The sequence below is a fragment of the Coturnix japonica genome, chromosome 10 (assembly GCF_054131305.1).
Source record: "Coturnix japonica strain WE chromosome 10, WE-NBRP24, whole genome shotgun sequence".
NCBI lineage: Eukaryota > Metazoa > Chordata > Aves > Galliformes > Phasianidae > Coturnix > Coturnix japonica.
The window spans coordinates 26484962-26497142 of record NC_140672.1 but is presented as its reverse complement, the minus strand read 5'-3'; the positions used below and the strand labels follow the sequence as shown (position 1 = coordinate 26497142).

The 12181-nt window shown below is 36.0% G+C and overlaps 2 protein-coding genes across 2 annotated transcripts; both read right to left on the bottom strand.

Moving 5' to 3' along the window:
* Positions 1–583: 583 nt before the first annotated feature.
* Positions 584–3297, bottom strand: LOC146759545 (kinesin-like protein KIF20B). Its single transcript, XM_085510748.1, has 4 exons — positions 3023–3297; positions 1999–2079; positions 1435–1561; positions 584–897 (listed from the first exon to the last, which is right to left on the bottom strand). The coding sequence occupies exons 1-4, from the start codon at positions 3245–3247 to the stop codon at positions 725–727; spliced, it is 606 nt and encodes a 201-aa protein (XP_085366874.1). The 5' UTR covers positions 3248–3297; the 3' UTR covers positions 584–724.
* Positions 3298–3770: 473 nt separating this feature from the next.
* LOC146759544 (uncharacterized) lies at positions 3771–12180 on the bottom strand. Its single transcript, XM_085510425.1, has 12 exons — positions 11696–12180; positions 11117–11255; positions 10576–10698; positions 10116–10176; positions 9751–9876; positions 9348–9487; positions 7995–8150; positions 6877–7067; positions 6298–6436; positions 5446–5568; positions 4892–5053; positions 3771–3941 (listed from the first exon to the last, which is right to left on the bottom strand). The coding sequence occupies exons 1-12, from the start codon at positions 12148–12150 to the stop codon at positions 3771–3773; spliced, it is 1986 nt and encodes a 661-aa protein (XP_085366551.1). The 5' UTR covers positions 12151–12180.
* Position 12181: the final 1 nt, after the last annotated feature.

The window sequence follows — 12181 nt, the reverse complement described above, 5'->3', positions numbered from 1 at the left end:
TTTCATTTTGAAATGCTTGTTTTCAAAAGAGTATTATAATACTTGTTTTGTGAAACATGAAGCGTTCAGAAAACATTTTTAGCCTCAATCCCTGTAGCTATGACTTGCCCAGAATTTCAGTTCTCGGTTCAGTTCCATGTTCTCAGAACTACAGTGAGAAAAGAAATTCTCATCTTCTTCATCCTCTAACAAAAAAAATATAACATTTTGGTTTCTGCCCCTATCATTCGTCAAATCATCAAAAAATTCAGAGGGATATTACAGTATGGGCAAATGATCACTATGCTGAACAGAAAAAGGACTCTAATATAATTAAATGATGCAGTTCCAACAGAGCAAGAATGTTCTTAGCACAATAGCTGCCGACAGAGTCATGAAACTGGCACATCAGATCCTTTGCAAGTTGGCTTAGACAGGAGATCATAGTTTAAGCATACCTAAAAAGCTGTCTAAGTTGTGCTCTAGAAAAGCGTGTAGTAGAATAATCCCACTCCGACACACTGAAATTATCTATGATTCCAAATTAGAAGACATCTCCGTGATTGCTACATCACCTACTTAGTAAGCCAGCCAAACACAGAGATCTTTGAGGACAAACTAAAACAGAACAGCAGGAAGACCAACAAGAATGACTTGGTAGAATAAAGAAATACCTCAGTACTTTCAACCTCCCCCTGCAAATAGATGAAACCTCCAGTCTGTTTGGACCCCTTAGTAGTTTATTTTAAGCCAAGACTACAGTACAATCGCTTACCGAAGAAGCAGGTATATCTAGAGGGCCAGAAACGACAGTTGAATACAGCTTCCTTTTGCATCGTTTTGGCTTGGTCTCTCCTTCTTCGAGACTTTCAGGTTCGTTTGATTTAGGAGAACTTACTGCTGACATCAGCTTCTTGGCTAGAAGAAATTTGTTTTGATACATAAACCAATCAACTTACTGGTTTTGTGAGTCTTTAAATCAATGAATGCAAAAAAAGCTTTGTAACAAACTTGGTTTATAATTGACACGTAAAATTTAAGTGAAAATACTCAGAAATTGTATTTGTTCGTCGAGGTTCTTTATTGCTTCTATAGCTGAAACAGTTTATAGGTTCAGGTACGGCAGCTTAAAGCACGCATTAAAATGGAGTATGAAAGACAATCATGGCTCAGAAGTCGCTGGAAGTCAGAAACTTCAGCAGGAGTTAAACAACAGGCCTAACTTTCGTGCTGACAGAAGCACAAGACAGAACCAACTTTCTCTGTATACTTGTAGGTTTTCACAAATGTAATAATGAATCTCTGAAGAGACGAATAAATGCATTTACTTCATAAATCAAAGGACAACTTAACATGGGAGACAAGTCTAAGAACACATACATTAATAGCCTACAGCAGAAACAAGCCATTCTACAATGTCTAGAAAACATGGAATAAAACTTATTCTACACCAACCTTTAGAGTGTATAATAGAAGGAGAGCTTTGAATAAAATCTCCAACTTTTTGCAGTGTTTCATCCTTCTTTTTAGTCAGTCTTGAAGCATGTACTCGCTTTCTCAGGAAGTAGTCTTTTCCGGATTTCTGTTCAACAGAGATATGAACATGTGAAACAACAAATGGGAAAAATCTACTACTCATACTCTGACCATGCCAAGGATACTGCTATCACATGTGATAATCTGTTTTTAATAACTGCCATGCATATTAATGATATGAACCTTAGTTTAATACAAGGGCTTCACTTACAAAAGCACACGATAATACACTAAAGCTTCTCTTCCCAACTATTCAGTGTGCAATATCCTTCCCTCCAAATCATTACACAGTACAGCCATTACACGCTCTGGGGACAGACTGACTTGCCCTTTGGTTAGCTTATGGAATTTAATAGGAAGAGCTCATAAGCATGTAAGATTCCCATTCAGGTATACACATAAGGATAAGACACTGCTTCTTTCATGTGACCACACAATTACAGGAAGTCCCAAGCTAGCTTCAAAACTAGAACAAAAACCAACCATTTTCTCGTCACTTGCAGAGGGTGAATTAAAAGCCATGACAGATTTTGTATTTTTTGTGTTCTCACTTTTCACAAAATCCTGGGAAAATAAGACAAGTTTCAGCCATGATTCTTTTGGAAAGAACAACTGATGTCACAAAAGTGAATACTTTAAACACTTTTGCTAATAGTAGGGAAGTATTTGCTAGTGGTAACTATTCCACTGTAAATCAAATAATAAATAAGCATTCAATTATAAAAACAGGACATGAAGATATCAGTATTAGACATCTCATGATGTCTAAAAAGCTGATTTATGTCTACAGGTTTCAAAGAAAATACACAATGAAGTTAAAAGAAATTCCCTTCTCTTAAACCATTATCACTGAGCTTGGCTATTAGTTTTGTTCATTAAAGCAGTTCATTAATTAAATTCTTCAACTACTTTACTGAGGTAGAAATAGCATTTTTTAATGCTTGTTTTTAATGCTTTTTTTTATTGTAGAAAGACAAAAAGTAGTCAGAGCCACTTTATCAGGCTCTGCTAAGAATCTGAATGGAGTATCACCACCCACTGTATTTCCAAGAATTAAGTTGGTTAATAAATACTTTGTTTTTAAAATATATGTAACTGCTATTTTATGAAAGTTAGCAATTAAAAACTTAGATAGGAATGATTAACATCATCTGCTAACAAAACAATATCCAGAAATCCTGCAGAGGAAGAAAATAAGTTCAATTTGCTGTGCCCGTTTCAGTGGCTCCATGAATTTTTTCCAAGTAACTTATCTAATCATGAGCCACTTCATAAGCATTAACATGAGGAGAGTTTTCAACAGCACCTGACAAAAATTCATCACACAATTGTTTCAACAGCTTTTTTTCCTATCAAAGGCTATAAAAACAGGTGATCTGATCATCTTGAAAGGGATAAATAAATTAAAACTTGGGAATTGTTTAGAGAACATGAGATCTTTTCCTACTCATTCCTTATCAAAAGCAATACAATCACAACATTTTCAGATCTGAAGTTTCATACTAACCTCAGATTCATTTAATGAAGTGAGGCTCCTAGTACATCGACGTGACAAATAATTGTCTTCAGCTTTGCATCTTAATGGAATACTTTCTCCAGTTTTAGTTTTGCTTTGTTGTTTCCTAGGCTGTAAATATTTAAAAGGAGTAAAGATTAGGCTATGCATTAGACCTCCAAAATATCTCGAGTTTTCTAAAGTTACAGTGTAAAACCTCAAGCTCAGACACCACATGAACACGTAAGCTGAAACACAGCACAAGTGTGGGAAGGTAGTAACATCTATTCATTGTGTGATCTTCAGATACACCCTACTGGGTCTCACTAACAGTCTCAGGCAGTATTCTGCCTCCAAAAGAGAGAAAGCGAGACATTATTTAGGGACAAAATCTGTAACGCTGGTCGTTTTGTCATCCATTCCCCCCATACTCTGCACGCTCACAGCTGCTATGTTAGAACACCAAAGGCTAAACCTCTGCCTAATCTTCAGCATCCACATACGAATACATGGAAAACTGCATGGAAAAATTCCATAATGTACACAGAGAGATGGTGTTCTAGTAAATAAAATATTTTTGAGAAGATGAGAGCTCATGTTTGAGTGGAAGACAAAAAGAACCAACAAGTACTCATCACTGAATATGTAGTTAAAGGACTATATGCTAAGAAAAATGATTCCAGCTCCAGTATCTCCTAGGAAAACAGAAGAACAAAAAGGGGTTAACAAGATGTTAAGTACTGACTTTCTATAAATATAATCATACCTTTTCATTTACAGAGTCATTCCTTCTACTTTGTCTTTCTTCAAGTAAAGGTATTTCTGGCAAACACTGAGGGCTACTGTGGTTAATGTGTTGTTTTAATTCCTTTATAAAGTCATCTTTGTCAGCCAGTTCTTTTCTTAACTCTTCTATCACAGTTGCATTATCCTAATAAACAGTAAAAACTGCTGAGTTGTGGGATTGGCAAAAGGAATTAACACACACAAGCAGTATTGCAATTACTTAGTAGCATCAGTTTTAGAATTGCAGGCTAGAACACTTAACTATTCAAGAACAGTAACATTTCACGGGTTTGTACGGTCACTGTTACAAGTGCAGTAGTCACAGAATTGCCTGGGAAGTTGTAATACAATATATTTTGATTCTTCTATTTTACTTATGTGCTTCAGCCTTCATCTCTCTTAAGATATAATAACCCGAGCTTTTATTTGTTCCCAAATCCTCGGTACTGTGAGAAAGTCGGCAGTTGTAGGGGAAGTTTTGCTATGAGAACATCTTTCTTCTCAGAGAAAGTGAATCCAAACATTCTCAAAAGAGCACAACTCATTTAGTCTTCTGTTTAGCTTCTGAAATTCTATGCTACGGCTTAGATTGGCTATCCTGATTAAAAGCTGGATGTTGAAATAAGAAATGCAACTTCCAGAGATCATCCCCCCTCTGCTTTTTGATGCTTCCCTTAATCTCTCTCCACGTCCCCTTCTGTCTTTTCAAGCCATTGTAGATACTACCTCAGAGAAAGCAAAGAAAGTAAGAAACCTGAGACAGAACTACTGTCTGAGTATTGAGCCTAGCTTGGGATCCGGAAATGCTGTGAATTATCAGAAAAAGCTACAGATATCCAGTATGATTGTAGGATCATAAGCATCAAACTGACATCTGCTTATCTGAACTACTGAAAAAATTGAAATTTTAGTAATTAGCAGAAATTCTGTTTCTGAAGAACAAAAATAAAAGCTGGTGCTTTTTTTGGTTAGTTGCACATGATGTCAATACGACAGTGTTCAAGAACAGAACCACACCCAGAATACAAAGAGCAGGTACAGGAGTTTTACAGAATTTATGGGTAGCTAATCAGGTAGGAGGAAAGGAGAGCTGACCTTGCTTGAATCCTTTAAGGCAGATTGTCTCAGTTCTGCTATTTCTGTCTCTTTTTGTATGACATTAGAAGCCAAAGTTTTGAGCTGTTCTTCCAAAGCTTCTACTAACTGATCTCTCTCCTCACGCCACTTTTGAAGATTATGGTCCTTTTCCTCCAGCTCCTATATTTCATGTTGAAAGAAAAGCATACACAGTAGAAACAAGCAGAATCTTTAAGACAGCCTAGAATTAATAAGTTTTTCATATAGCATAAATAAGGACTCAAGCTGATAAAAAGAGTTTATGGTAAGACATTTCAATTAACGTATCGTGATGTCACTCAACAAGATCAGGTTATATGCATGTATTATATATGTATTTACTATGCAGATTATTGTATTTAAAGCAATCTGCCAGTGCTCTGTAGTGACTAATTATTTGAATATCTTTCATGGTCTACCACTAATTTCAGTTGGCCACTTTCATTTTGCTCCAATTTTTTTTTTCACCTTTTCCCTGTTGCTCGGAAAACCTGCATCATTCATTTAATAAAAATTAAGAGCAAGTAAAATACCCGTTTAAGTTGTTGGATAGTATAGTCTTTATAATCCAGCTCATCCTTAAACTGGTTATTAATCCTTTCAAGTTCATCCATCCTGTTCCTGAGGGATTCCTCCACAGAACGCATCGTGGACACCTGTAATGTAAGCACAGCTCACGGTTCATTAAAAGACTTCTGTAATCCAACCTGGCCAAATACTTCTTTGTTAAATAAAGAGGAATTCACAAACAAGTGCTGAGTAGGAAAACGACAGCAAGTGCAAGGTTACCAAGGAAGACATGAATTCATTTTTAAGCTTCAATTTTCCACCCCAAGCACACCCAATAAACTTTCAGACTAAGATCCTGCAAAATGGGTTTTAAGATATCTTCTTGTTTAATAATTAAATTTTAACTATTAACATCACTGAAGCTGAAATTGAAGAAAAAAAATATACATGCTTATATTAAAGAGCCTCTGGAAATTAGTCTATTTCTCTTCAAGTAAATAGCATTCTTCTTCCCAGTTATCAGCGTTTTTTCACAAGACTTAGGTTTTAAGCTTTGGAGTTACCACGGATACCAATGGCAAGTCACCAGTAACGTAGAGATAATAACAAGTCCCCTCCAGAGGCAGATTAGCTATTCTCTTCACAAACCTTATTCCAGACTACCAACCAACTTTACTTTCCTCTCTTCATTATCTATGCAAAACCATGTTTTAACTTCTGGTCCCCTCTAGAGCTTCAATGACAACTTTACCTAAGATTTGCTGGTAGCCACACTAGTGTGAAATTTCCAGCTTCATAGTTAAAGTTTGAGAAGTTTTAACAGCAGAAAGCCAAGCATAATCTTACAGAAAAAAATATCTCAGTTGACTACAAACCTCACTTTGTAGTTGCTGAATTTGTTTCTCGGCATCAGAATGTTTGTCTTTTAGATCTGCATACTCTTCTTCTTTCCTCTGCAAATCTTTTTTCAAATTCAGTACAAGGGCAGAACTCTCAGAAAGAATATTTTCTAGCCTTATGTTAAAAATAAAGACACAAAGAACATTACTGTTACACATCTCATGGAAACAGCAATTACAGCTTAATCCATGCCCTGCCTGTTGGTTTCTATTTGTAAATAGACTCTTAAATCTATCTAGACCAGTGACAAGATTTAAACAATTACTTTTGAATTTCAGCTTGCTTCTCATAATCAGATGCTGAAGCAATAAATTATTCAGATGCTATTCTGAGGGATGGACAACAAAACCACCAGAAATCCCCATATTATTCTTTATTTCCTTGCACACTCCTGTTTTCCCTTGGAACTCAAGTAGCATACCAAAGCATCCTAAAGTAGTAGTTTGGCCATTGATAAGCATGCAGATGCATTAAGTCGAAGGGATGTTCCCATTAACTATTTTTAACTCTAGTTCATTCTCAAAGGGCTCTAAGTTAACTCAGTGGTTACTTACGATTCTATAAGTTGCACTTTCTCCATTTCACTCTTTTCCTTTTCCCGAAGAGAATGTTTCATCTGCTCCAAGCTTTCATTGAAAGCCAAACTTCTGAGCTGTTCCTCCAAAGCTTCTACTAACTGATCTCTCTCCTCACGCCACTTTTGAAAATTACGGTCCTTTTCCTCCAGCTGGGCAACAAGTCTTTCCTAAATGAAGAACAGATGAACAGTGAACATCACCTACTACACACTGAACTGTTCTAACACTTCGGTAGTTAGCACCGTTTTACAGTCATAGTAAATGTATGATCTCTTCAAGATCCACAGGAGCTCTAGAACTAGTTGCACTACAAACTTACAGAAGCAAAACCATGCTTCTATTAGACAACCTACATTACTCTCCTTGTGAAAAAATATTAGTATTATTTAAGAACTTCAATTTGCTCATTTAATGATTACTAATGAGCGTTAGGAAAAGAAAGTCACATAGTGATAATAATACTAAGCTCCTCACATCCTTCTATGCTGCTTGCAGGTCCAGAAAGTCGGGACTAACTACTTCCAGATGTAAAAAAAGCTTTGCAGAATGTACAGATTCACATGTTTAAGAAGTTACATGACAAGAGCCCAGCAAACAGCTCAAGTAACTCAAGTGACTTTGTAATCAGTCACTATTTGGAAAGTGATAAAGGAGCAAAACTGGCCGTTTGACCAAGTATTTTTATTCAGTATCTGGAGAGAAGTTTGTGGGGTTTCTTTAGAAACTCAATTGCCTTTTCTTCCTTATAAAGGCTTAAAGGCCTTCTGCTTTGCAGAAAAGAGAACAAACAAAAGCTATTGTACAAAATACTTTCTTAGCCTCATTAAATAGTGATCTATTTTTCAACTGTAATTTTCTTATTGATGTCCCACATACGTGACATTTCATTATGCACTTATGAAAGATCTTTCTTTTTGTGGCCCCCCCCATTCCTTCCTTTTCCAAATCAAGCAGTTCTCATATGGGCTTTGCCACATAAGAAAGCAAGGGGACTTGGACAAACTGCTCTTATGCACCCTTACTGTTAATACTTGGTATGTAGTTGTCTCCAAACTACAGGCACCAGACAACTCTGCCAGGACCTCATCACTTACGATTTCTGCTTGTTGCTTTCCATAATATTGTCGGTCCTCAGCAAATTGTTTCATTTCTTTGTTGCGAAGATTCTCTGCTTCTTTTATCTGATTTAGGAGCTCTTCTTTCTCCTCCAGCCACTTTTTTCTATCAGTTTGATACTTAGTCTCATTTTCCTATTTCAAAGAAACCAAAAATGAAATAGTGAGTCATTAATGAATAAAAGTCTTAAAAGCCAGGTCATCATTAAATAGACTTGTTTCTGCAAGATAACAGAAACATTAGCAGTTTTTACTACAGAATATTCCCAAAGGCAGGTATTGGATAATCATTAGTTCTTTTCCATTAAAAAATAATCATTTCCAGTATTTCTTATTCAGACTGGAGAGCCCCCATAAAACATCTCTTTTTCTTTATAAATGTTCACACAAGCTTTACAGAACTTACACCAAAAGTCAGTATAAGAAAAACTCTTTTAACTTAAAAACTTCTAACACTTTACACTGCCTTGCAGCAGTTGTAGAAAAACTTGCAGCTCCTTCAGGGTTGAAAGACAAAGAAAAGCAACACAGTTTACACTGTAGGAGTAGTCTCCTTTCCTATCAAACCTACTGGCAGACATTCTCATATATAGGACAGAGCACCTGAGAAACTGCTTGGAAAAAATAAAAGTCTTTGAACCAAGGAAAATTAGTAGACCCGCAGCCCAACAAAAAAGGCTTCCTGGTGATAAAGTTAGATGATGATTTCGATAGCTTATATTAGTTGCCCAAGCAACTAACAGAAAACAGTTTTGACAAATACACCGTAAGTTACAATTTGCTTTGAGTTAGTATTCCTTTCTTGCAAACAACAGTTGTATAAGTATACTCTGCTTATAGGACATTGACGTGGTATAGAATGAAGCAATGAATGTTCAACTTTCCCCTCTTCTTGAAAAAGTGAATTGGCTCTGCGCATTAAAAAAATATATCATGAATAAGCTTACTCAAGGTGAAGGAGGAAAGAAGCTCAGAACCATTCCACTAACAGAGTGGATGTAACCTATTGTATACTCACTTAGAAAACTCCCACTGCCAGCCCATTACTTTTATTTAAAAAAACAAACAAACAACAACAACAAAAAATAACATCAGATGGGATAAGACAACTAACTGTTCAGAGGCCAGCAAAAGAAGCACTGCTCATGGCAGCATAATGTAGGGAAGGCTAAACTTCCTATACTATGGGGGCATCAGTGATGCCATTCTTAACGTACCACAAAAAAGCTGCACCTGGTCCCTATTGCATGTTGCACTGCAGGTTTTACAGGAAGTTTCTGTAATCAATATAACAGTTTACTTTATCAAGTTACAACTTTGAAGTTAAGTTACCTCCAGCTCTTTTTGCAGCTTTATTAATTCTGTACTGTTTTCATTTAAATTTGCCTCATCACTTTCGTTGTTCTTTTGCTGCCAGTCACCATTGCTCCGGTATTCCAGTTCACTGTATTTCTGTTTCCATGCAATCAGTTCTACTCAATACACAAAATGAGGTTAGATAGCATATCATTTCAAATATATATTTGAAATACCACACCAATGACTTTTTACTAAAGCAGCTTTGGTTTTATCTGCTACAGACATAAAGAAATAACAGAAGCCTTTAACTACAAGAGAGTTGTTGTTTACTATGGAACGTTAATGCCTAAGTAACAGTCACATGAAAATGGAAGTGGCTATCACAGTACGTCTAAACCACTTTTGCATCCCTGCTCCCTTTCCCTGGAAAGATTACCTGAAGCTAATTTTTGGTTCTCTTCTAACTGAGCTTGAAGCATTTCAGCTTGTTCAAGCTGCGTTACCTCTTGTTCTTCTAATGCCATCCGCATAACTTCAATTGTTCTATCCCTTGCACACAGATCTGAAGGTTTGAAAATTTACAGATGAACTCCCTACTAGCTCCCATTATTCTCAAATCAAAATTCTCCCATGACCAAAAGCTCTTTTAAAAGAAATAGAGCATCTCCATTGAAATATTTACATACAAATACATGCAGATATGTTTTAAAATCGAAACACAGAAGACTCAAAGTCATTAGCAATGTGACAACATTTACACGGATATTCAACACACACACACACACACAAATAATGGCTGACCGTCCCATAGTTGGTCATAGTCTTTGGAGATATCTTCCATCCTCTCAGTTTCCACCAGCTCCTATATTTCATGTTGAAAGAAAAGCATACACAGTAAAAACAAGCAGAATCTTTCAGACAGCCTAGAATTAATAAGCTTTTCATAAAGCATAAATAAGGACTCAAGCTGATAAAAAGAATTTATGGTAAGACATTTCAATTAACATATCATGATGTCACTCAACAAGATCAGGTTATATGCATGTATTACATATGTATTTACTATGCAGATTATTGTAATGAAAACAATCTGCCAGTGCTCTGTAGTGACTAATTATTTGAATATCTTTCATGGTCTACCACTAATTTCAGTTGGCCACTTTCATTTTGCTCCAATTTTTTTTTTTTTTTTTGACCTTTTTCCTGTTGCTTGGAAAACCTGCATCATTCATTTAATAAAAATTAAGAGCAAGTAAAATACCTGCTTAATTTGTTGGATATAGAAGTCTTTATAATCCAGCTCATCCTTAAACTGGTTATTAATCCTTTCAAGTTCTTCCATCTTGTTCCTGAGGGATTCCTCCACAGAACGCATCGTGGACACCTGTAATGTAAGCACAGCTCACGGTTCATTAAAAGACTTCTGTAATCCAACCTGGCCAAATACTTCTTTGTTAAATAAAGAGGAATTCACAAACAAGTGCTGAGTAGGAAAACGACAGCAAGTGCAAGGTTACCAAGGAAGACATGAATTCATTTTTAAGCTTCAATTTTCCACCCCAAGCACACCCAATAAACTTTCAGACTAAGATCCTGCAAAATGGGTTTTAAGATATCTTCTTGTTTAATAATTAAATTTTAACTATTAACATCACTGAAGCTGAAATTGAAGAAAAAAAATATACATGCTTATATTAAAGAGCCTCTGGAAATTAGTCTATTTCTCTTCAAGTAAATAGCATTCTTCCCAGTTATCAGCGTTTTTTCACAAGACTTAGGTTTTAAGCTTTGCAGTTACAAACCTCGCTTTGTACTTGCTGAATTTGTTTCTCGGCATCAGAATGTTTGTCTTTTAGATCTGCATACTCTTCTTCTTTCCTCTGCAAATCTTTTTTCAAATTCAGTACAAGGGCAGAACTCTCAGAAAGAATATTTTCTAGCCTTATGTTAAAAATAAAGACACAAAGAACATTACTGTTACACATCTCATGGAAACAGCAATTACAGCTTAATCCATGCCCTGCCTGTTGGTTTCTATTTGTAAATAGACTCTTAAATCTATCTAGACCAGTGACAAGATTTAAACAATTACTTTTGAATTTCAGCTTGCTTCTCATAATCAGATGCTGAAGCAATAAATTATTCAGATGCTATTCTGAGGGATGTACAACAAAACCACCAGAAATCCCCATATTATTCTTTATTTCCTTGTACACTCCTGTTTTCCCTTGGAACTCAAGTAGCATACCAAAGCATCCTAAAGTAGTAGTTTGGCCATTGATAAGCATGCAGATGCATTAAGTCGAAGGGATGTTCCCATTAACTATTTTTAACTCTAGTTCATTCTCAAAGGGCTCTAAGTTAACTCAGTGGTTACTTACGATTCTATACATTGCACTTTCTCCATTTCACTCTTTTCCTTTTCCCGAAGAGAATGTTTCATCTGCTCCAAGCTGTTTTTCAGCTGCATAACTTCTTGAATCAGATTTGCTTCTTTGCTACTTAACTCTTCAACCTTTTTGTCTGCATTTGCAGACTTCTCCTGCAGAGTTGCTGTAACTGTCTCCAGATTAACAATAATAGATTCTTTTTCTTTAAGTAATTCATTGAGTTTTGACACATTGTCTTCCATTGTCTTGTAAGCCTCCAGGCGATATTCAAGCTCTCTTATTTTTACCTCACAGTTGGCAACTTCCTCCTGAAATTGTGCAATCACTCTCTGATCTTCTGCAGTCTTTTCTTCAAACTCCTGAGTTTTCTTTTCTATTTGCTCATGTAACTGATTCACAAGATCATCTTCCTGACTAGTGTGAGTTGTAATCTCACATAGCTTCATTACAAGTTGACGATTATGATTTTCAGCATTA

Coding starts and splice junctions, on each gene's coding strand:
- LOC146759545 (XM_085510748.1), bottom strand. CDS start 3,247: ATGTGGTGTCTGAGCTTGAGGTTTTACACTGTAACTTTAGAAAACTCG. Junction 2,080..3,022: donor CTTCATTAAATGAATCTGAG/GTTAGTATGAAA, acceptor TTATTTTCCCAG/GATTTTGTGAAAAGTGAGAA. Junction 1,562..1,998: donor CTGCAAGTGACGAGAAAATG/GTTGGTTTTTGT, acceptor TCTGTTGAACAG/AAATCCGGAAAAGACTACTT.
- LOC146759544 (XM_085510425.1), bottom strand. CDS start 12,150: ATGAAGCTATGTGAGATTACAACTCACACTAGTCAGGAAGATGATCTT. Junction 10,699..11,116: donor TTCAGCAAGTACAAAGCGAG/GTTTGTAACTGC, acceptor CTTACATTACAG/GTGTCCACGATGCGTTCTGT. Junction 8,151..9,347: donor AGCTGCAAAAAGAGCTGGAG/GTAACTTAACTT, acceptor TCTTTGAAATAG/GAAAATGAGACTAAGTATCA.